This window comes from Mesoplodon densirostris, chromosome 4 (assembly GCF_025265405.1).
Source record: "Mesoplodon densirostris isolate mMesDen1 chromosome 4, mMesDen1 primary haplotype, whole genome shotgun sequence".
In the NCBI taxonomy this organism is placed as follows: Eukaryota; Metazoa; Chordata; class Mammalia; order Artiodactyla; family Ziphiidae; genus Mesoplodon; species Mesoplodon densirostris.
The window spans coordinates 2,774,307-2,799,833 of record NC_082664.1 but is presented as its reverse complement, the minus strand read 5'-3'; the positions used below and the strand labels follow the sequence as shown (position 1 = coordinate 2,799,833).

The following is a 25,527-nucleotide window of genomic DNA, read 5'->3' as shown; positions in this document are numbered from 1 at the left end:
TTTTCTAGCAAGTGCTACTATAACTGCAAAACTTGTATCTGGCTTGAAAAATCACCTGCTGGAGACTTCCCTGGTGGTCTAGTGGGTACAACTCCACACTCCCAGTGCAGGGGGCCCAGGTTCAACCCCTGGTCAGGGAACTAGATCCCGCATGCCATAACCAAGAGTCTGCATGCCACAACTAAAGATCCTGCGTGCCACAACTAAGACCTGGCTCAGCCTAAATAAATAAACAAATATTAAAAAAAAATCACCTGCTGAATGACAGTTTCTGAGAACTGGGAATCTTGAGGGTTGTTATGATTGTGTCCTCCCAAAATTCATATGTGGAAGCCCTAATCCCCAATGTGATAGTATTTGGAGATGGGGCCCTTGGGAGGTAATTAGGCTTAGATGAGGTCGTGAGGGTGGGGCCTTCATGATGGGGTTAGTGTCCTTATAAGAGGAGAAAGAGAGATCAGAGCATGTGCGGACACAGCAAGAAGGCAGCCAGGAAGTGGACCCTCACCATGAACTGATCTTGGACTTCCAGCCTCCAGAACTGTGAGATATAAATGTCTGTTGCTTTAAGGCAGCCCAAGCTGACTAAGACAAGGATTTAACAAATAGGCATCTGTCTTGTCAACACACAGTTTACACAGAGGCCTTAAGTATTATCTAAAGCTTAATTCTTTACCAGTTCATCATATTGCCAATTAAATTCATACTGAAATTTCTGTACCAAAAACATGCTAAGTGAAAGAAGCAAGTCACAAAGAACTAAAACTGCATGATTCCATTCATATGAAATTTCCGGAATAGGCAAATCCATAGCGATGGAAAGTAGAGTCATGGTTGCTTAGGGCTAGAGGGATAGGGGGTTGTGGGGTGATGGCTAAAAGGTGTCGGGTTTTTTTGGGGGTGATGAAGATATTCTAAAATCAATTGTGGTGGCGTATACAGAACTCTGTGAAGGTACTGAAAACCACTTAATAGTATGCTTTAAATAGGTGAATCGTATGCTATGTGAATTATGTCTCAAAGCTGTTTAAAAAATTCTTTTGTACTGAATACATTTTGTGCCCACTATTAAATTAGAATCCATTCATTTGTTTCCAGTTCCTGAGGTTTCCACACTGAAAGAAAACCCAAAAGATAAGGAAGTTTTAATAGAATCATTCCTCAGACCCAGGTGAGTTACCTGTAGCTCTTGGTACAGTCTTTTCAGCTCCACTGCTGCTGGTCCTGTCAGCTTGCCATTGTAAGACTGGAACCCATTCAGTTTTCCCTTCTTTAAATCTTCCAATTGCTGACTGAGCTGATCCACTCTTAAAATCGCAGTCTGTACTTCTTGCTTCTTTTCTTGGAACATGGCACTGAACCTTTCTATTTCAGCAGCTATAATTTCCCACCAATAAAGGAAAAAAAACATAATTTAGTTGATATTCTTTTTTTCATAGTATTTTGCTATTTTTATTTTGTGATTTCTTCATTTCTATCCATTTAACTCAACTTTAGCATCATCTAGTGCCAGACCTTGGAGAGAAAGTTGTAATATCCATAATCCAAAACACACTTCAACAAGCCTTTGGAACACATAATGTGACCATTCATATGACAAACAATTAATTTGCACTAATTATTGAATATTTTTAAATTAGGGCAATCTGTCCAAAAGCTATCTTGGTCAAGCCACTTAGGAATCTCAAGGCACCAAAGAGACCAAAGGCTCTGTGAGGGCAGGACCATCCAAATCTATCTTGCTTATTCTGTAACATAAAGTAGGTACTAACAGAATTGATTGATGAAGTAACAATCCACGGACACAGAAATAAAAAGTGAGCATTTGTATGCTTTATCTTAATACATAGATAAAATTTATGCTGTTCAATTAAAACAGACCCTCAGGGCTTCCCTGGTGGCGCAGTGGTTGGGAGTCCGCCTGCTGATGCAGGGGATGCGGGTTCGTGCCCCGGTCTGGGAGGATCCCGCATGCCGTGGAGCAGCTGGGCCTGTGAGCCATGGCCACTGAGCCTGTGCATCCGGGGCCTGTGCTCCGCAACATGAGAGGCCACAACAGTGAGAGGCCCGCGTACCGCAAAAAAAACCCACCAAAAAACAGACCCTCATGATGAGTTGAGTCTTAAGAGTACCCTAGCCCCAGTCCAAAAGGCGGCTGCAACCCAGGTAACAAAAGGATCTCTCTACTACATTGCTAAAGCTGCAAAAGATTTTCTAAAATCTTTAATCTAACCAATCCATCCAGTTAGATGCAGATGACAGAGCAAAGCTTTAGTGCTTTTCTACAGCAAGATCTGACATCAGCTTGTGACTGAGAGCATCTGGAAGCTGGCCTCTGTCTCACGTCACCTACACCTGCTGAGTGTGGGCGCTAGTGGGCCGCGGCACGTACACAGATTGCCATTCATGATTTTGCTGTAGTCTACTTGTCCTCTCATGGCACGGATCTTCTTCAGTTTATTTTCCTGGGCTTCAACTCTTTCTTTCAATTTCTGAAGCTTTTCATTTTCAGAAATAGACTGCTGCTGACGGCGCTCCTGTTGCTTTAGAAAATGTAAACGCTGTTCCTATTGAGAGAGGAAAATAGCTAACTTTGAAAATTGAAACGTACAGTAACTTTTGTACACTAAAAAAAGTTTAAGTGGATCCCTCAGTATCTCCTATCTTAATGAATGTTACAGAAATGCTAGCCACGCTTTCACCTCCATCCTGTGTGTGGAAGCCCCAGCAGCCTAAGCTTCCTGCTGCCAGTACCAGGTTTCCTGCTGCTACAAAGCGGCTTTCAAGGGTCCCTTATATTAACCTCCTAAAGGAAATGAGCACTGACTAGCAGAGGATTTTATACTGAAAAGAGATAAGGTGAGCAGGAAGAAGATGAACCTCTAATCTGCTAAGTGACAGGAACCTTTGAGGAAGGGTTTGTTTTCTTTAGGATTAGTTCCTTCAAAAGTAATCAAACATTTTATAGTCAGACAAGAACAGGACACTCCTACAGTAAAAATATTATGCGATACTCTTCAATAGTTTTTTTCCCTACTCATGTGAAAGCGTACCTTAAGGGTAACAGTCAACATTATTCATGGTCCCACCTGTATGCATAAAACATACTTAAGAAGAGGCTTAAGTGTGACTGTGTAGGCGTTACACACTGCACACTAAGGGAAGGGAATATGTGCTTCAATATGGAAAGATCAGCATTAACTTGTGAATTACACTGCTGAAAGAATCTAAGATTTTTTAAAATAGCAATACTCTTGGATCAATATTTGGAAAGAAAATAAAAAGTAGAATTAGAAAATTTTGTAATGACATAATACCACATACACTTCATCTTAGAAATGGGATGAAAATACTTTCCAATTACTTTTGTTCTTTATTCTTGTAAATCCAATAAACTTTGTAAGACAACTTTTAAAAACAAGTCCAACTTAAACTATTATTTACATAAAAGTGGATAGAATCACATGGTCATTCAATAAATGAAAAAAAATTGAACTGGACATTTGGTTCTTAAGAAAATCTCTCTATAGAGCAAGCATGAAAAACCTAGGCAGTGGCGTTAACATGTTCTCTGTACAGCAGTTTCAGAACATTTACAATCATTAGAACATGAAATCATTTTCAGCAGGCATGGGTGATAGGTCTGATTTTTTAGTCCAAGACTAAACCATTATTTAGAAAAGTTTTGAAAGCAAGCAGGATCCTGTGGGGCCATCCCAGGTACAAAACCCTTTCTGCGCCCCCATTTCTGGTTTGTAGGGAAAAGGCTTCAGACTCCTACGCCTTCCCTGAGCTCCAAAAGGCAGATTCAGTTACTAACCAGGAAGTAAGAGAATGCAGGAACAAAGGAGGAGCAGTCAGGAGACAACAGGGTCCTGGCTCCTCCTCCAGGGACACACAGAAGATATACCCTTGAGCTCTTCTGCAGGAACTAAGGCCCCCACCCAGGTGGAGGATGGTAACTCCACACTGAGCACAGACTCTGGAACACCAGCCTGTTCCCTCACCACCAACCAATCAGAAGAAAGCCACACACCCTGCAGCCCTCCCCTAAATTTTGCCTATAAAAATGCTTCCCTGAGAACCACCGGGGAATTCGAATTTTTTGAGCATGAGCCACCCGTTTTCCTCACTTGGCCCTGCAATAAACCTTTCTCTTTTCCAAACTCCAACATTTCTCTTTTGGTCTATTTGGCCTCACTGCAGGTCGGCAACAGTTTCAAATCCTATGACAGAGTTTCAACAACAAATCTAGTACTCAGTGTAAATAATGAGTGCTGACAATGCCGTGCACCAAAATAAACCAAACAAATTCCTCGTGCGGTGGGATAAAGGGAAGCCACTGTCTTGGGGGCCCATGGCCAGTGTCTTATCACAGGTTATTGGCTTCCTCCAGAACACTAATGCCAACTACATCAGCTGAGAACACATCCAGAGGAAAAAGGAGGGGACAATGGAAAGCATCCTTTCTTTCTAAATTTTATCTACAACTGGGTAAGGCCAACTGTTTCCTGTCCTGGGGGGCTGTGTGTGCAAGTCAAGGGTCAGATGCTCTTGTTCTGATACTTTCCCAACTTCAAGAAGCTACAGTATGCATTTATGATTACAGAAGAGATAACTAAGAAAGACACTGTGTTTAACACTGTGGCGGCATGGCCCTACTTGCAGGGGTTAGCCAGGTCATCTAAAGTAATGCCTAAGAACACACTTGTTGAACATTTCCCCATCGCTGCTTTAATAACTTACCTTGGCAACCAACATTTGCTGCTGGTTTTCAATTTGCTGTTGTTGCCTAGCTGCCATATCTTGGAGTTCTGAGAGGGTAAGTTCGACACGTGGATTCCCAATCTGCAGGGAACAAAACAAACTCAGACTGGAATGTATGTTTATCTGCATAATCATTTTCTCTAGTGTCAAAATGCACACACATCAAGATTTTTAAATAGGTTCCCTAGAAGCTAAGAGAAGATAAATAAGTTTACTTTCTCATAAGAACTTTTCCTCCTAATTGTTGACTGCTTCTATTAAATTTATTTGAGTAAATGGGGATGTCAAATGTTTAAGGATAAACAATGTAAAAAATAAATGTGTAGGTGACACCTTAAAGACAAATGTCATTTCACTGCCACCTGGTCTCAAGAAGCTGAAATACATAAAAGATTCTAATATACAAATATCTCATTAAAAACACCATAGGTATGGCCTACACCAAAGATTGACCCATTATTGACAGAGAATTATCTAATCTATGTGAAATAAATATAAAAAGGTAACATCTGGAGGAGTGGCAACCAATGGAATTGGAAAGCATGTCCCCATTCTCTGTTAATGATAAATAATGACATCAAGCATTTTTATTGTGTTCATCATGAACCTTGCACTGAACTAATTACTTTCCATTTATGAACTCATTTAAGCCTCAAAATGCCACTCTCAGGTAGGTATCATTATATCCCCGTCCTACAGATGAGAAAATGAAGCAGAGAGTTCAAACTGTGCCACAGGTCAGGCAGTTTGCACGGACAGAGCAGGATGCAGAGGCTTACTGCTGACCATCTCATACAGCACAGTCTTTACTAAGCATGCGCTACTACGCTAGACGTGACACATGCACTGTATCACACAATCTTCATAACAAACCGCTGTGTCAGGCAGATGAGCCCCACAATGGGCAGGAATCCCAGGAGAAAGGTGAAGGGACGTGGCCAAGGGCACAGAGCTGACAAAGGGACAGAGCTGCAATTCTAGCCATGTCTGTCTTCCTCCCACCTCCTCCAGCCCCGGCTGTGCTAACCACGCAGGTGCACAGCCCCTCCTCAGAGCTCCACTTTCTACCTCTAGGCTCAAGTGCAGTCTCAGAGTCCCTCCTACCTCCCTTGCGCCCTCTTGTAATTCTTCACAGGGGTATACCCACCCCGTTCCTCCGGCTCCAGTCCTCCCCAAATTGTGTGGTGTTCAAGCCCATTCTGGACTCTTGGAAAATGGAATCAGGATCTGTTCACCGGTCTTAACTGGACCACATTTATCTAACATCCCGAGAAAGTAATGTGGAGCAAGCCCCTTTTCAAAACTAGGTATTGTAAACTGCCAAGTTACAGAAACTTCATTTGAAAAGAGATTGGTTCATTCTCCAGAAATGCCTGGCAGGACTGTCACAATGCCCCAAATTTCTGCTTTAATACTAATAAAGGATTCTAATTTCTACCTATTGAGATTTTCCAATCACCACAACAAAAGGTATTTTTAAAACTTTCAGAACTTTACTCCTTAAACATTTTTCACTAGAGAAAAATGAAGTTCATGCAACAAATCTTTCAATTCACATTAATTTCATAATTTTACAACTTGAAGAAAAAACAAAAACCTGTCTCTTTGGTCTCCCCTCCACACCAATGGCTTAGAATAACAATGAAAAGAGGACAGAGGAGAAATTTAATTGTGTGATATTCTGATATTCATACCCGTGGACAAGAGAGAGCTCTCTGTATGTGTTGTGTCATAGTGTATTTCAAACTATAAGACTAAGATATACTCTATTGTCATAAGTAATTCAGGTATTATATCTTATGTATATACTCATATATATTGTAATTTAATAGAAGTTTACTGACATAGATATCACAAACGGAAAACTGTATAAATCATAGTGTTCAGCTCAGTGAATTATTTCAAAGTGAACACACCTGTGTAATTTAATTGTATTTTAAACGGGTTATAAAAACACAAGCCACCATAAATTTGTAAGTCAACAGATATGCAACATTTTACACTTTAATACATACTCCCTAATTTGTTCAATGTGAAAAGTTAGAAGAAAGCCCCTTTTCAGAGTTCTTTAAGGAAACAAAAACCTTTGATGTAAACTCTATCCTTTTATGACAGGCCTATCAGAATGCATTCTCTCCTTGTAAACTAAACCCCAGAGGAACAATTCAGAGTTCTCCATATGAACTCAATTTATTCAGACAAACCAATGACCTAATTCCTTGCTTATTTCTTCTCATTGCATCTAATAAGAAGAAATCAAATCCTGTTCCCATGGGCACATCGAGGTCCCTCATTATGGTAGTTATCTGATGAGTTCAACTCCAGGTCACAGGGAGGACAAGTCACTTCCACGACTAGTAAAACTAGTGGAAAAGTTCTCTCGGTAACAGCCCAACAGGTTTCTAAAATACAGGCCCAGAGAAAGGAAACAGCTCCCCAGCCTTCCACCTGCTGCACCATCCTCCCAGTTGGACTGCTGCCTGGGGCCCCAGGGCTCAGGGTCCCCTCTCCCACCAACATTCTACCTGGACTCTGAATTCCAGGGCTGGTATTTATGTTCCCAACGAACGCGGTTCTCTCTCCAGCCTGACACTGATGTCACCCATCTCCCACAACAAACAGAGCCCACCCAAGCCCAGGTATAATGGACTCCCCACCCACCCCTACCCCCAACAAGCTCAGAGAAAACCAGAAGCCTCTTGCCCCCAGCCTTCACTTATCTGGGCATATCATCCCCTTCTTTCTCCAAGCGTCTACAAATCTACTTGTGTGAACAATGAATTAAGAGACATTATTCCTCTAACTTACAATACTTGTATTGCAATATATACAAAACTCTCACCTGACAGAAAACTTATGCTGGTGTGCCCTGGCTAATGAGAGACTCTCCACAGGTCCCAGTGCATCCAACACCCACAGCACCCAGCCCAGTGCATGGCCACAGGCTGCGATCAGTGATGAACATTTCTTGAATGGCTTTATAAGTTAACCAGTATTTCCTCACCCTTCCACCACACCCTGATCACACACCTACAGAGACAGCATCTTCTCAAGCTTCAAGTCCAGACTCCTTTTCATTCTGTCTTCTACGCAGAGTCGACATGCTCCTCACCATTCTATCTCCCCCCCCATATCTTCCCCTACACCTCGTGAACCCACATTTCCTCAGGCCCCTATCACCTCCCTTCTGACGATGTCCCCTAACTCCTGTCTGCCTGGAAAGTCTATAAGCAGCAGTAGTAAAGGAGCTTCGTAAAAGGAGAAACTAAGCCATGTGCTCAAGACCCCAGCAGGAGTCAGAGACAGAGCGGGGACCAGCACCAGGTATTCTCTATTTACACGACAGGGTGACTGTGAAGGGGTCAGGAGAACGGGGGCTTTTTGGGTTTTTTTGAGTACTATACACGTTTGATACCATGGTAATTCATTTACCCTCGATATGCCAGATATGATCCCAGATACTGTGAGTAATAGAAAAGTAAAATGCAGTTTCTCCCTGTTTTCAATGAGCCTCGATTCTGCTGAATGGGATAAGAATCTCACACGGGAAGCAATTAAGTTACCCATCAAATTCAACTATGAGGAACAGAGCCTGAGCTCAGCTCTCCATACTTAAAAGAGTCTCATGTGAAATACAAAGAGCATTTTTCCAGCGTAGCAGCAAGGACTTGAAGCATCACCAAGCACTCCTGTAAAAGTGTGCTGTTCAGCCTGGTACCCATCCTGGAAAGCCTGTGAGAAGCTCAGAAAAGCGTAACATTTCACAGCACCACACTCACCTACCCTGGGTCCACTTGTCATGAGAACTGTGGGTCTGAAAATAAAAAGTGCCTCTTAAAACCTCCTACCCCAAAACAATGAATCCAAATGAGAAGCTAAACCCTCTTTACATTATGGTTCCTGACTTTACAGAAATTCCTCATAAAAATATTATTTCACGAGCTTGGAAACAGATCCTCCAGCCCAGTCAAGCCCTGGATGACTGTGATCCTGGCCAACATCTTGATTACAACGTCATGAGAGACCCTGAACCACGCAGCCAAGCCCTGATTTCCTGACCCCTAGAAACTATGTAAGATAATAAAATTTACTGTTTAGGGCCTCCCTGGTGGCGCAAGTGGTTAAGAGTCCGCCTGCCGATGCAGGGGATACGGGTTCGTGCCCCGGTCTGGGAGGATCCCATATGCCGCGGAGCGGCTGGGCCCGTGAGCCATGGCCGCTGGGCCTGCGCATCCGGAGCCTGTGCTCCGCAACGGGAGAGGCCACAACAGTGAGAGGCCCACATACCGCAAAAAGAAAAAAAAAAAAAAAAAAATTTACTGTTTAAATATATATACACACACACATATATATAATTTCACAACACTTATAATAAAAAAACACATGATTTTCTAATTTTTATGTTGCTAAATTTAAGATTAGCCACTTAAAAAAATTGATACGCATATATTCTAGTCCATTTCAGATACAAAATTTCAAAAACATCCATAGTGGTAATAAGTTAACAAAATGAAGTGACAACAGGCTACTTTAAGAAATACCCAGTGAAGTTTTTCACGTTTACTTTAATTGAGGCATAATTTACAGACCATAAATATGCCATTTCAAGTCTACTGCTGAATGAGTTCTGACCACTGCACATCACAGTGTAACCACCAGCCCAGTTCAGACAGAACATTTCCATCATCCCAGAAAGCTCCCCGCTGTGCTTCCTAGTCACCTCCACTACCCCCGCCCCAAACCAGCCATCTGTAGGGCTGGTGCTGGTTGTGCCACGATCATCACTGAGTCCTGTATCCTGGAGAAGTTCTCACAGATGGGGTCACTTCCTTGTGCTTGGCTTCTTTCATTCACCACCACGTTTCAGAGATTCATCCACGTTGTTACCTGTATCTGGAACTCGTTCCTTTCTGCTGACGAGTAGTATTCAGTCACATGGATATAACAGTTTTTGTTATCCTGTTCGTCTGCTGATGAGCATTTGGGTTATTTCTACTTTTTAGTTATGAGGAATAAAGCCATCTTGAACATTCATGTACCAGTATTTATGTGGACAGACGTCCTGGCTTCCCTTGGGTAACTGAAGGGGAACGGGTTGAGGGGTGGTCTGTGTGGTTAAGGGCTGGTTTAACTGATACAAACTGCCGAACTGCTCTCCAAAGTGAAGCGCTGTTTTACACTCCCACCAGCAATATATGAGAGTTCTAGCTTCTCCATATCCTCGTCAACATTTGGTGTTATCAGGGTTTAAATTTTAATGATCCCCTTTTGAAATAAAATGCTAACCTCCTGGTGAAGAAAAAATTCCATATAAATGGTATTTTGATAAATAATGAAAAGAAGCATAAAAATGCCCTTAATGAAGCTATCAACCCCAAACGCACGATGATCAAATTTTCAATAAATAAGCTAGCTAGGGACTTCCCTGGTGGCGCAGTGGTTAAGCATCCACCTGCCAATGCAGGGGACACGGGTTTGAGCCCTGGTCCGGGAAGATCCCACGTGCTGTAGAGCAACTAAGCCCGTGCACCCCAACTACTGAGCCTGCACTGTAGAGCCCGCGAGCCACAACTACTGAGCCCATGTGCCACAACTACTGCAGCCCACATGCCTAGAGCCGCTGATTGGCCAGGCGTGGGTGCAGAGCCTCTGGTTCAAACCACGGGCGGGGCCTGGCGCCTGAGTTCCTGCGCCTGCCCTCGGCCGCCCTGCCCCCCGGCGGCTCCCAGGTCTCCGCACGCGGCCGGGAGAGGGCTGGGTGGGGGAGGGGGAGAGGACGGGGTCGGGGAGGGAAGCCCGGCGCCTCTGCTCCCTGGACTGCTCGTCCCTCCAGGGGCTTCAGGTTTACCTGTAAGAAATGAAATCACGAAAGTCGAAAGGAGGGACTTCCCTGGTGGCTCAGTGGTTAAGAATCCACCTGCCAATGCAGGGGACATGGGTACGTGCCCTGGTCCGGGAAGATCCCACATGCCACGGAGCAACTAAGCCTGTGCACCACAACTACTGAGCCTGCTCGAGAGCCCGCGAGCCACAACTACTGAAGCCCGCGCGCCTAGAGCCCGTGCTCCGCAACAAGAGAAGCCACCGCAATGAGAAGCCCACGCACCACAACGAAGAGCAGCCCCCGCTCGCCACAACTAGAGGAAGCCTGCACGGAGCAACGAAGACCCAACGCAGCCAATAAATAAACAAACAAACAAATAAGCTAGCTAGATTTGCTGAAATTTAGATATAAAGGGGGGCTTACTTCCCAGGCTAATGTCTCATTTGTACTAATTATGTGTATGAGTCATGACTCAGAAAGCTATCAAAATAAAGTATGTTTGACAAACAGGCTATCAGAACTAGATTTTTTAGATATTAAACAACTACAACTCACTTGATAGTTGTGGTTAAAAGTTTTAGATCCCAAGTCAGTTGATAACGTGGCTTTAGTCCAATGTATTTTTGTCTCCTCGGGTAATGTGTTTGATATATATTTTGAAACTGGTGTTACAATAATTCAGTTATTAAAAATATATAATAAAGTCTCTCAAACAAACCATTGTAGACAATTATGCAATACACTCATCTTCCATCCTAAGCCTCTAATGATATGTTTTGTAGATTTTTAGTCTTCCCAAATATTAGTAAGAAGACTTGGCTTTATGTCCCATCTGAGGCACTATTGAAAACGTTCTGCCAACATGCACCGAATGTGCTTTTCCAATGCGTGCCCAAACCACTGAAGGCTGCACTCTGTCTATGAAAACAGAAGATTCATCACCTCGCACAGCATGTGTTCAGTTAATGACTCTTCACTCTCACAGTTCCTAAACAAATGACACCCTTTTCCAGACAACTTTTTTTGGTATAATGACATCCAAAAACACATGAAGTAAGTGCTCTATAAGAAGTGATATTATGACATTAGTTTCAAGCAAATCAACAGTCACCAATTTACTCACCCCAACTGCTCCACATCAGAGAATAGGACGTGGCCCAACCCTAGAGCGAGTGTCACGGCTGGTGAGTCCCCACGTGCGCTCCGAGCACACGCGCCTGGTGAAGAGGCCGAGGGGCGTCTTCTTCAACCCTCTGCTCTGCTGTGCACAGGGCCTCCCCATCTGTTTTCAAGTGCTCTCTTGTTTAGCTTTTGTTACCCTAAAGATGCTTTCCTGTCCTATAACTTTAAGTTCAGTTTGAGTGCATTATCCCCAAAAGTTGAAAAATTGGTGAAGAAAATTATATAAAAGGAAGAATTTACATTTCAAAATCATTCCAAAGAAAAATTCTCTTGCATCCCTCTCCACCAACCACGCCTACTGTGAAGCCTTCTCCTCCTCCTTTTGCAAATACGACACACTGTCATTGCATGACATTTCATGTCCCAACTGTATTCATGTGTTATTACTTCTATCATCATGACTTCAGCATTCAACTCATATATTTTATATCTGTGAAAACAGTTTGGGAATCAACAGTCCCCTTCTTTATTTCACAGGCTGTGTGTCCGCTCTCTACTGCTGAGTAACGGATCACACCTAACCTTGGTATGAGCTTAAAACAGTACACATTCATCATGGCTCACAGCTTCTGTGGGTGAGGGATTTCCGAGCAGCATGACTGGTCGGTTTTGGCTAGAGATTCCTCCTGAGATGGAGTCAAATGTCAGGCAGGGCTGTGGCTGTTTTAAGGCCGCAGGATCTGGTTCCAAGATGGCTCACACGCATGGCTACCAAGCTGCTGCTGGCTGCTGGTGGGGGGCCTCAGTTCTCCTCCAAGTGGGCCCCTTCTCAGAGCTGCCTGCTCCAGTGTCCTCGTGACACAGTGGCTGGTTTTCCCCGGAGCAAGCAATCCGAGAGAGAGCTGGAGCAGCTACCTCCTTATGAACTAGCCTCAAAGTCACACAGCCTCACCTTCCCCACGTTCTGTTTGTTAGGAGCAAGTCACTAAGTCTTGGAGAGGAGGGGAATTAGGCTCCACCTTTGAAGGGAGGCATGTTAAAGAATTTGCAGACATATCTAAAAACCACCACATCCACTGACTGTGAAATCTCGTGAAGACTCTATAGACTTCTATCATTCTATGATGTACTACTTAGAAGAGTTTGGTTGTTCCCAACAGCACTGTCACAATCCAAAGAAGAGAACGTTTATGAGCATATGTTTAAGAGAGTGAGATAACAGGGCAATCAACAGAGGTTTTAAATATAAATGCTGCTTTTCCCCTCAATGCCTAACGTACACTGCTTGGTAATCAATTAACAGCAAAGACTAGTGGATTCTGTCAGTAGTTAAACACCTATCAGCTAATGGGCCACTTTAGATGTCAGCTTTAATCCTGATATGCTGATTTTAACACTCAACCAAACAACTTCATCTTTGGTTATAAAACAGACAAGAATATAACTGTACTATTATTTGGGAAAAAAGTAAGTTCCCCAAACTTTCAAGTTTCTTCTTGTATTTAGTCTATATGGAGAACACAGCTAACCCACTGGTGAGCCTAGTCATCCACCCCTGGCCTCTCTCCAAAGGAGCTCTCTAGATCCAGAGTTCCCACGGCCAAACTCACATTTCTGTTTGTATGCCCTGCCAGCACTTCAACTTCCACATGTCTGAAACCAAACCCCTTCCTTTCCTTCCAACTCGGGCTTCCTCCTTAAACTCCGGACTTTCATCCATGGCTCTCGCGCTGTCTCTACCCTGAGCCCACCTTGCTCACTGGAAGCTGAGGCTCAGCTCCTAATCTCTCTCACAGCTGTGCCTGCCGCCCCATTCCACAAGTAACCCTTTCCCACCCCCATATTTTTGCTCACATTCTTCCTTCTGTCATAATGCCTTTCTCCTACTTCCTAAACCCTTCCTTATCCTTGAAGATCTAGCGGCAATACCATCTGCTTCCTGAAGTTTTTCCTGATCATCTAAGGGATTTCTTACACAGCTGTTCTGACGCTTAGGATCTGACATCACTTCCAGACATGGGACAGAACTCAGTATTTTTTAATGGATTCGAAATTCTAGAGATTCAACAACATGTAAGGAGCACTTGCTCAGACATTTATGTATACTTGAGTTTACAGTTATCTTCCTTGATGTGTACGAAAACTCTGAGGGAAACTAGGCTTAGTTTAGGATGAGGAAGCTGAGTGTCTGTGCAGCTGCTGGCTGGCTCTCCCAAGTTCCTGCGGTTGGGTCAGTACCCGGGTCCGGACCTTAACCTGGGCCTCCTGACGGCAGCCAGACGCTCTTTCCATGGCACAGGTGGTACTGCCCTCCTGTTTTTTTCTTACCAGCTACAGCACAGGCACATCTGATTGCTCTTAACCAACAATCATTTATTGTATCAAAGGGTAGACACTCCATTAGACACCACTTATTGATTTATTATTAGTTTGAATCATATGAAAATGCTATTTTTGTAGATCAAAAAATGGTCAAAATCAATAATTTCATATGGTTCAATCTAACAGGAAAGGATTAATTCCACCCCCTGGGAAAAATGTAAAAGCTAAAGATAACTTGATTCTAGCATATAATAATAAAAAAAATACAGAGAAGAATGAACTCTAGGTAACTATTTTTGGAAGACTATGAGAAATGACAAAATAGACTAATGACACCTGCCTAGTGACACTGAAGGGCTTTCTGGAGGAAGGCAGGATGGTGAGCAGGCCTGCCTATCACTGCTGCTATTATTCCAGAGGAAGTCATCTGTGGCTTTCTTGGGACAATTTCATGTAAGCAGATATAAATGAACTATAAGAGGGGAAGAACTAATTTTTTTTTTTTTAATTAATTTATTTTTTGCTGTGTTGCATCTTCGTTTCTGTGTGAGGGCTTTCCCTAGTTGTGGCAAGCGGGGGCCACTCTTCATCGCGCTGCGTGGGCCTCTCACTATTGCGGCCTCTCTTGTTGCGGAGCACAGGCTCCAGATGCGCAGCCTCAGTAGTTGTGGCTCACGGGCCTAGCTGCTCCGCGGCATGTGGGATCCTCCCAGGCCAGGGCTTGAACCCGTGTCCCCTGCATTAGCAGGCAGATTCTCAACCACTGCGCCACCAGGGAAGCCCCGGAAGAACTAATTTTTTAAAAAATAAATTTATTTATTTAATTTTGGCTGTGTTTGGTCTTCACTGCTGCATGCGGGCTTTCTCTAGTTGCGGAGAGCGGGGGCTACTCTTCGTTGTGGTGTGTGGGCTTCTCATTACGGTGGCTTCTCTTGTTGTGGAGCACAGGCTCTAGGCGTGAGGGCTTCGGTAGTTGTGGCACGCAGGCTCAGTAATTGTGGCTCACGAGCTCTAGAGCACAGGCTCAGTAGTTGTGGCGCACGGGCTTAGTTGCTCCGCGGCATGTGGGATCTTCCTGGACCAGGGCATGAACCCTGGGCCCCCTGCATTGGCAGGCGGATTCTTAACCGCCGCGCCACCAGGGAAGTCCCGGAAGAACTAATTTTAAAACCTCATGTCTGATCATTTTTCTTGAAAGATGATTTTCAAGGAATTTCTTTTCTTGGAGGGTAATATTGTCCTCCTACAAATGTTTCTTTTAAGATTTCTTTAAAGAAAGGTCATTCTGTTAGCTAATAATAACTTCTCTTGTTTACATTAGTATCTCAAGTGACATTTTCTTTAAGTTGTAGTTTACAGATAACAGGTTGTCTTTTGAGTTTATATCTCCATAACCTTGACATTTTTATTTTCGAATATTTTCTTTGGAAGTAAGTCTCTCTGAGATTCAAGTAGCTGTGACTCTGCTGTAAAGTGCAGCTGGCAAAGCCTCATGAGGCTCCCTGCCTCCGGTCCCATTCTACCCTCTACCCAGACACACAAGCACACACGCTGGCACCCAGGGATCCTTCTGAGATACAGCTGACCCTGTCTTCCTCTTACTTAACCTCCTACAAGATATGTCCAGGCTCTGAGACCCCCGGGCGGGTTCTCCAGGTCTCTTCCCTCTTCAGCATCGCCCCACCTTCCTGTCCCCTGGCTCTGCTGTTACGTTCTCTGCCGCCACACAGCCCCACGTCTTCCTCCCTATCTTTGTGGAAGCCTCTGGTCACCACCTCAGTAAAGCTAATCTGAGCCTCCCTGTTATTGTGGTGCCTTGTCCTACTCTTATCACACTCCTCACACTGTGTTATAGTTTATCCGTTTTCACAGCTCTCTCCAAAAAACACCCATTCTTTCTCTGTGAAATCTGAGGCAGACTTCAAGTAGCCACCACCAAACACCTTGCATTGATAATGTCTTCGGTCTATCTAAAATAAAAATAAATTGGATACAGGGAACTACATTCAACATCTTTTTTTTTTCGGCCGTGCCACGCAGCCTGTGGGATCTTGGTTCCCCGACCAGGGATTGAACCTGGGCCCTCGGCAGTGAAAGAACCGAGTCTTAACCAGTGGACTGCCAGGGAAGTCCCAATATCTTATAATAACCTATGATGGAAAAGAATACGAAAAAGAATATGTATGTGTGTGTATAACTGAATTACTTTGCTGAACACCTGAAACTAACACAGCATTGCAGATCAACTTACTGTAATAATAAATAAATAAACAAACAAATAAATTGGATAGAATTGCTTTAAAAAGAATAAAAGAGGACTTCCAAGCCTGGGTGGTAGTTACCTGAGTGTCTGCTAAGTAATTCTTTAAACCATACATGTTTTACACATTCTTCTGTACATTTATTTCTCAATTTAAAAAGTAAGAAATAAAGAAGAATTAGACCTAACAGCCAGTATCCCATCTTGTGATTTAATCATCACAAGATATTGGTTTAAAATTATAACTAGTTTTTTAACGTATAACTGGATTCTCAAGAACAATGCCACTTCAAAGATGACAAACATCCCTAAAACAAAACTGACAAAATAATTAGGATAAAATCTGTTTATACTCACATGATATTCTAGAACATTAAATCATTCCTTTTTCCTACCTCTCTGCAAGGTTATAAACTTTCAGGTTTGGAGAGTATTTTTACTTGCTTATTTAGCAAACAAAAAAGTAGGTGATAATGGTATCAAGGTACATTATAAACATGTAGGTTTATTTTTATCACATAAAATATTCAGTAAAACTGAACCTCTCTAACATCTCATTGTGCTCTGGGACTGGTGTATTTCATATTCCAAAAATTACTAAGTCTCACAAATTAATAAGAGTCAATTAGATATCTAAAGCATATACTGGCTCCCCCTCCTGCAATACTACTACAATATGTTATTTTATCCTATATGTGAATCACTCATATGATTAAAATTCACTGATACCAATTCAGTTTGGTTTAACCACATTTATACCCAAGGCAAGTGGCTAGGCGCAGTTGGGGCCAGAAAGATCAACAGGAGAACAGGGCTATCAAAGAGCATGAACACCAGTAAGAGAAACAACTACACCCACGTGAGTGCTACAAGCTGAGCATTATGGTAACTGCTCCATCTCTCAGAATGTGGCGCACAAAACACGCTGAGCTACACTCCTGATAGCAACAACTAAAAGGCAAGATAAAACATAAAAACCAGGCTTCCCTGGTGGCGCAGTGGTTGAGAGTCCGCCTGCCAATGCAGGGGACATGGGTTTATGCCCCGGTCTGGGAAGATCCCACATGCCGCGGAGCCGCTGGGCCTGTGAGCCATGGCCACTGAGCCTGCGCGTCCGGAGCCTGTGCTCCGCAACGGGAGAGGCCACAGCAGTGAGAGGCCCGCGTACCGCAAAAAAAAAAAAAAAAAAAAAGAAAAAAAAAAACCCTCACAGGTCAAGTTCCAAGGAAAATGAGAAGCTCATTGTCAAAAATCAAAGCACACAAAGATCATAACACCATGACTTAAAGCCAGTAGAAGCGACATATGCAGAAATTGAAATTATTAGTTGCAGAATATGAAATAACTATGTTTAGTGTGCTTAAAGAAATAAGAGAAGCTTAAAATATGACCAAAGAGTAACCAAGAAGAGGTGGAAAAGAACCAATTAAAACCTCTAAACTGAAAAATTTTTAATGACTGTTTAAATCCACTTTACTGTAGTTGACATATAATAAACTGTACATATCCGAAGTGCACAATTTGACACGACCTGACAAACATGCACACCATGAAACTATCACCACAATGAAGAAAATGGACAAACCCATCACCCTTAAAACCTCCTTGTGCTCCTTTGTAATCCCTCCCTCCCACCTCCCTCCACCCCCTTCCCAGGTCCCAGGTCCACAGGCAACTGATCTACTTTCTGTTACTAGAAATTAGTTTACGTTTTCTCGAATTTTATAGAAATGGAACTATACAGTGTGTACTCTTTTGTCTGGCTTCTTTCTTACAGCGTAATGATTTGAGATCCATCCGTGGTGTAGCATGCAGCAGTGGTTCATTCTTTTCTTTTTTAAAAAATTTATTTATTTATTTATTTATTTATTTATTTATTTGTGGCTGCGTTGGGTCTTTGTTGCTGTGCGCGGGCTTTCTCTAGTTGCAGCGAGCGAGGGCTATTCTTTTGTTACGGTGCGCAGGCTTCTCATTGTGGTAGCTTCTCTTGTTGTGGAGCACGGGCTCTAGGCACACGGGCTTCAGTAGCTGTGGCACATGGGCTCAGCAGTAGTTGTGGCTCATAGGCTCTAGAGCGCAGGCTCAGTAGTTATGGTGCGTGGGCTCAGTAGTTGTGGCACACAGGCTTAGTTGCTCCACGGCATGTGGGATCTTCCCGGACCAGGGCTCAAACCCGTGTCCGCTGCTCATTGGCAGGCTGATTCTTAACCACTGCGCCACCAGGGAAGCCCGGTTCATTCTTTTTATTGCTCAGGAATATTTCATTGTATGGATATAACAGTTTTTTTGTCCATTCACCTGTTAACAGACATTAGGGTTTTTCTAGATTTTTGGCTACCACAAATCAAACTGCTATAACATTCATGTACAAGTTTATATGGACATCTGCTTTCCTTTCTCATGTAAACACTTAGAAGTAGAACTGCTGGATCGTATAACAGATTTACGTTCAGGTTTTAAAGAAACTGTCCAACTGTGGTCCAGACCCACCACTTACATTCTCAGCAGCCATGTGTGTCTCGCAGGCTCTCCACACCTCTGCCAGCACTTGCTATCACCAGTCTTTTTAGTTTTAGACATTCTGATGGATGCATGGTAGTATCTCACTGTGGTTTTAATTTGTATTTTCCTAAAAACTAATGATGTGCTTACTTGACATTCACATACCTTCTTTAGTGAAGCATCTATTCAAATATTCTGCCTGCTTCTTCTAAAACTGTTTTATTTTCTTAATGAGATTTGAGATTTCTTTTTATATTTTGAAAATAGTTCCTTATCAGGTATAGTATTTGCAAGTATTTTCTCCCACATTGTGCCTTGTCTTTTCATAACAAGTAACATTAAAAGCATATTATATGTACTAACATCCAAATAAACACAGTGAAAGACAGAATTCATTAACTGAAAAATGTATCTTAAGAAATTATCCAGAACACAGTACAAACAGACAAAGAAAGTGAAAATATAAAAGAAATTAAGGATAAAACGAAAGATATAACGTCTCATCAAAGTTCCAGAGAAGAAAAAAGAAAGAATGTGGAAGAAGAAATACCTGTAGAGATAACAGTAGAGAACTTTCCAGCTATGTTGATAGATGCCAATCCTCAGAATCAGTAAGTTCAACAAATCCCAACAGGAGAAATTAACAGAAATGCACACTTAGTTCTTCTGCTCAAAACAGAGAATTATTTAATCCTAATTTCATTAAATCTCAAAACCACTATATGATAGTAAAGGGATTTTTGACATCAAATAATATAAAACCACAAAAACAGGATAACAGAAATGGAGACAACAAGAATGTTTGGAAGCTGGAGAGAGAATGGATGAGAAGTAACTGACCTAGTAGATATGAGACAAACCTCAAGAGAGAAGAGGTGAAGCTGGATGAAGAAACCAGTTATATTACAGAACCTTCAAAGGGCTCAGGAATTGGCAAAACTATGTATCTCTGGAAAGGGGGATGAAATGTAAGGCACCTAAAATAAAGCAAACTGAGTGAAAGATATTTAAGAAGCAGTAAAATCCTTAGATCTCCCCCCCAACTCTATGATCTAGGTGACCACCTCTCTCCTACCCTGGCAGAAGTCTAGACGTTTATTCCCTAGACAATTGAAACATTATCTGGCCTGGGAGATGACAGTCCCAGCTGAGTCCTGGGTACCATATGGAAAACAAGGAGACTAAGTGACCATATTAATAATAAATGCTTCCAGAAACAAACACTCACATATACAGTCAATTGATTTGACAAAGGTGCCAAGACAATTCAATGGGGAAAGAATAGTCTTTGCACCAAAGGGTGCTGGGATAATTGGATATTTACATGCAAAAGAATGAATTTGGCCCCCCTACTTCATACCATACACAAAAATTAACTCAAAATGGACCACAGACCTGAATATAAGAGCTAAAACTATAAAGCTCTTAGAAGAAAATATGGGGGGTGGGGGTAGGTTCAACTGGCCTTGGCAACTTAGTGGATGTACAGGAATAAAGCAGAAATGGACTCAGATTTAGCCTGATTGGCTGAGAAAACAGAAAAGAAGTATAGATACTTTCAGGACACCTAAGTAAAATGCTTGCTTTCCTTCTGGGGGTCTGGAGTTTTGGTGCTTGCTAGACAGAGGCTGCCCACATGAGGAGCTCCCAATAAAACCCTGGGCCTCGGGGCTCTGACGAGCTTCCCTGGCAGACATTTCACACGTCACGATTAGCTGTTGGAAGAATTAAGTGCATCCTGTGTGACTCCACTGGGAGCGGACTCTTGGGAGCCTGGTTTCCTCACATGTCACCCTGTGTGCCTCTTCCCTCTGCTGCTCTTGCTCTGTGTCCTCTGACTGGAGGAGGTTGCAGCCATGAGCACAACCATAATGCTGAGTCCTGTGAGTCCTCCAAGCAAATCACTGACACCAGGGGTGGTCTTGGGACCCCCGATACAGGCATACACAATGAGAATAAATCAATTTGCCTTTATACCATAAAGTTAAACAAGATCTGCAAAATTCTGTTGGAAAAGTAAGTTCCAAATGCTTACGACAGTGTGTACATATAACCTGGAGGTTCCCAAACTGGCAGGGCAACAGAGTCATATGGGGAGTCTTCCAGGCCCACCTCACACTTACTGAATCAAAAGTTCTGCCAATGGGATCTGGGCCTTTCTTTTTTTTTTTTTAAATACATAAATTTATTTATTTATCTACTTTTGGCTGTGTTGGGTCTTTGCTGCCGTACGCAGGCTTCTCTCGTTGCGGCGAGCGGGGGCTACTCTTCGTTGCGGTGCGCGGGCTCTAGGTGCGTGGGCTTCAGCAGTTGTGGCACGTGGGCTCAGTAGTTGTGGCACATGGGCCTAGTTGCTCCACGGCATGTGGGATCTTCATGGACCGGGGCTCGAACCCATGTCTCCTGCATAGGTAGGCAGACTCTTAACCACTGCACCACCAGGGAGGCCCGTGGGCCTTTATTTCTTAGACAACCTGACTTCATGACGTGCAATTTTGGGAGAGCAGAACTTTCGCAGCCTCCTGCCTCAGCAGCTGCTAATGGGCATGAATCACACCAAATCAGCAGCCTGTCCTTCTCTTCCAACCCACAGGCTGCTGGATCTGTTCCTGGTTGCTGCAGCCCACAGACAGAAGGTTCACTGTGCCACCATTCTATATCCAGGATATACACAAAAACATTTTTGGAGAAGGACATTTTTAACATCTTACTAACTTTAAAAATGCATGTAAAAGTGCTTTGTAGACAATAAAGTACTTCACAAAGGTAATATATTATTAGACTTAAAAGGCAGGTGTGTGTGCCATAAAACACAGTAATAACATCTTAGATGCTTCTAGCACTGAGTTATACCTCCTCACTAGCTTTCTACCTTCCTCTAATTATAAGCTCATGTAAAGGCTACAAACACATTTTAAATTTTGGTTTCAGGTTTCAGTTTTGTTGCTCTTGAAATGTAAACATCATTTCCATGTTAACAAGAAACAACTTCATCCTGGAAAAGATCACAGACCCATCACATCAAAACATCAAAACTGGTACTTATGCTGCGCTGGTGCACACGCCGAGCTCATGAGGACGCCGAGCTCATGCGCGCCTGGCCCACACAGTCCCAGGTGTACGTTCCACATCGCTCTCACTTGCCCAAGTCTCGTGGCCGCCGGCATGACGCCGGGGAGAGCTCAGAGCGAGGCGGAGATGGACTCAGTGGTCTCTGAGGATGTGGCTGCGGACTTCACCTGGGCAGAGTGGGCTTTGCTAAGTCCTACTCAGAGGGACTCTACAGAGATGTGATGCTTCGAACCTTCAGGAACTTGGCCTCAGCAGGACTCAGTGGTCTTTGAGGATGTGGCTGCGGACTTCACCTGGGCAGAGTGGGCTTTGCTAACTCCTGTTCAGAGGAACTCTACAGAGGTGTGATGCTTCAAACCTTCAGGAACTTGGCCTCAGCAGGTGGATCCTGCTTAAAAGGACATGATTGAGCTGGGTTTGCAATAACTTCAACAGGAATAAGTGAAAGTTCTTATTTACCAGACACCAAACCGGCCCAACAAGCTGAACTTATTGCATGACTAGGGCTTGTCAGTTAGCCAAAGGTCAAATAAACAATGTCTATACTGATAGCTGCTATGCCTTTGGAGTGGCTCGTGATTTTAAAATGCTGTGGAAACAGGATTTCTCACCTCTTCTGGTCAGCCTGTAAAGAATGGACAGCTCATCTCAACACTATTAGACTCCACTCAATTTCCCAGACAGCTCACGATCATGAAGATACCTGGGCATTCCAAATCTGACTCAACAGAGGCCAAAGGACGTGGACCGGCTGATGCTGCAGTACGTGGACCTCTCACTGTTGGGGCCTCTCCCGTTGCGGAGCACAGGCTCCGGACGCGCAGGCCCAGCGGCCATGGCCCACGGGCCCAGCCGCCCTGCGGCATGTGGGATCCCCCCGGACCGGGACGCGAACCCGTGTCCTCTGCATCGGCAGGCGGACTCTCAACCACTGCGCCACCAGGGAAGCCCAAGGACTAATCTGTGAGGCTCCATGAAACCGGGATGAGAAGAACACGACAACAGTGGTAGGCGGCTCACCCAAGAGTCCCGACCAGACCTGGAAGAAACTGCCTCTCTCCATCGAGTGTCTTCCTCTCTGTCCAAATTGAAAGTTATGGGACTTCCCTGGCGGTCCAGTGGTTGAGACACCCCGCTTTCCCTGCAGGGGGCATGGGTTCCACCCCTGATCGGGGAACTAGGATCCCGCATGCCGCACGGTACAGCCAAAAAATAGAAAAATTGAAAGTTATTGTTCTATTTCTAGCTATGTTCTTAGGCCAATGTTTAGGGTGGAAAGAAAACTCTTTAGTAAAACTATCACAAAGTATAGGTACTGGGGGAGGTTAACTGATTGTTGGATTTGTCATCAGATTGCTCCGTCAGTACGACGCCGATTAAACCCCTTGTAATTCCCGTCACTGACTTTTCAGATGTTCCTAATGTGATACCACTTACTCAGACACACCTCCCTCTGGCCTAACTTTTCAGGTTCAAATTCTCCAAAACACTAATATGTCCATCCCTTGACTGACACTATCTTCGTTTCTTAGAGACGGCACACAACTCACCCCCGGCCCCCCTCACTCTGTCCCTTACTGTTTTTTGGCTGTGCCGCGCGGCATGCGGGATCTTGGTTCCCCGACCGGGGATCAGACCTGAGCCCCCTGCAGTGGAAGCGCGGAGTCGTAACCACTGGACCGCTGGGGAAGTCCCCGTGTCCTGTACTTAATGAACAGATGTCTTAAAGAGAAAAATACGAGTCACGCATGCCAGCAACTCCCCCACCTCCAATATCATACCGATAGCTTTTGGAAAGTCTGCAGAAGAAATGGCCCACGGTTTAAATACTGTGTTAAGGGAACTTCCAGTTAACGAAGCCATCAACAAAAGCGCTCTAGGTGGAGTCACTTGTGCTCCCCCAGGTTTTGTCTTCATATATGGTATTGGAACTGACCCACCTTCCCAAGGGTATTCACATACATGTCTGAAGAGCTGGCAAGTAGAAGGTTTATTTGATCGGGACGTTATGTTACCCCATTGTCTATCCAGAAAGAGACAGATGGGACCTCCTTTTTCTCCCCATTACAGAGTCAGGAGATCCATGTGAGGAGGATACCAAAGAAACCTGGTGGCAAAGTCTTTTTGGAATCTTGGTTCCTAGCGCAGGAGTATATGTAAACAGGGGTACGCTTAGAAACCTATCAGCCACCATTAGTCAAATGGTTGAAGAAACTGCAAAAAGCACTGCAGCACAGCAGAAATCCTTTGATTCCTTAGCCCAAGTTGTGTTAGATAACAGAATTGCCTTAGATCTCCTACTGCCCAAACAAGGAGGCGTTTTGTGCTATTGGTCACATGGGTTACACTTACGTTAACACCTCCAGAGAGGTTGAGACACACCCGAAAAAAATTTTCCGAAGAGCAAAATGGTTACAAGATGTAAGAAAGTGATCCTTTAAGTCAGTGGTCCCCAATCTTTTTGGCACCAGGAACCAGTTTCATGGAAGACAGTTTTTCCATTGACCGGGGCGGGGGCAGGGAGGTATGGTTCAGGCAGTGATGTGAGTGATGGGGAGCAGGAGATGAAGCTTCGCTCGCCTGCCCGCCGCTCACCTCCTGCTGTGCGGCCCGATTCCTAACAGGCCGAGGACTGGTAGTGGTCCGCGTGCCAAGGGTTGGGGACCCCTGCTTTAAGTGACCTTTTTAGTCAGCTACCCTCAGGACTAGGCAACGTTTTCCGCTTTGCTTTACAGACAATTGTTATTTTCATTATATGCACTACCATCCGTTTCCCTTCCTGGCTATCAAATTACTCATAACATGTATCACTGCTTGTTCTAAGCAAAAGCACACGTACAATGATTGTACAACAAACTGAGATGACTGATCAAATGTATAATCAATAAAACTTGCCTTCATCAATATATTTTTATGATTACTGCATTAAATTACTTTGGTAAAATATATAATGATGCTTAAACAAGTTGAAACTGCTGATCATTTCTATAGTTCTGTATAAGGTAATGGACATACACAATGCACATAAAGTACAATTGGCCTAAGTCCTACAGGACACCTTAGAATTGGCTACCAGTCCTTGCCAAGCATCCTACTAGTGCATGCCCCCTGCAAAAGAAAAAAAAAAAAGGACCGGGCTCTCAAGACCCAGCATGGGGGTGGGATGGGGAAGGTGGGAGGGAGGGAGATGCATGAGGGAAGGGATGTGGGAACAGATGTATATGTATGACTGATTCACTTTGTTGTAAAGCAGAAACTAATAAAAAAAAAAAAAAAAAAAAAAAAAGACCCAGCATGGAGGGACATGATGAATTGGAGGCAGGTAAGCAACCACCTCGGGACCAAATAGTTGATCATCTAATGCTTACTATCAAAAGATTTATGATCAAAAGGGGGAAGATGATGAGGGAAATCATAAATATTCTGTGGCAGGACAATCAACTAAGAAAGAAAACAAAAAAACAAATGACATGCTCCCTTTGTGGCAAGCTTTTCCCAGTGTTCAATGTGCTTATCTATATGATACATTAACCGGACCTCCTCAAAGCAGCAGGATGAAATCAATCTTTGAGAAAAAGATGACCCTTTTCTTTAGACGCCTGCATTTCAATATTGTAATTCTATGACTAATATATTTCTTTTTCATCTCACACAAGGG

At 43.6% G+C, this 25,527-nt stretch overlaps 1 protein-coding gene across 3 annotated transcripts in view; it reads right to left on the bottom strand.

Annotated features, from left to right (window-relative positions):
- The window catches only part of PPP1R13B (protein phosphatase 1 regulatory subunit 13B), a 93,010-nt gene that overhangs the window by 14,904 nt on the left and 52,579 nt on the right, over positions 1-25,527 (bottom strand). For all 3 annotated transcript variants that reach the window (XM_060095554.1, XM_060095556.1, XM_060095555.1), the window contains exons 5-7: positions 4,747-4,848; positions 2,393-2,567; positions 1,181-1,377 (exon numbers count right to left, since the gene is read on the bottom strand). In XM_060095554.1, the coding sequence (XP_059951537.1) occupies positions 1,181-1,377; positions 2,393-2,567; positions 4,747-4,848 (474 nt within the window). The remainder of the gene's footprint in view (positions 1-1,180; positions 1,378-2,392; positions 2,568-4,746; positions 4,849-25,527) is intronic.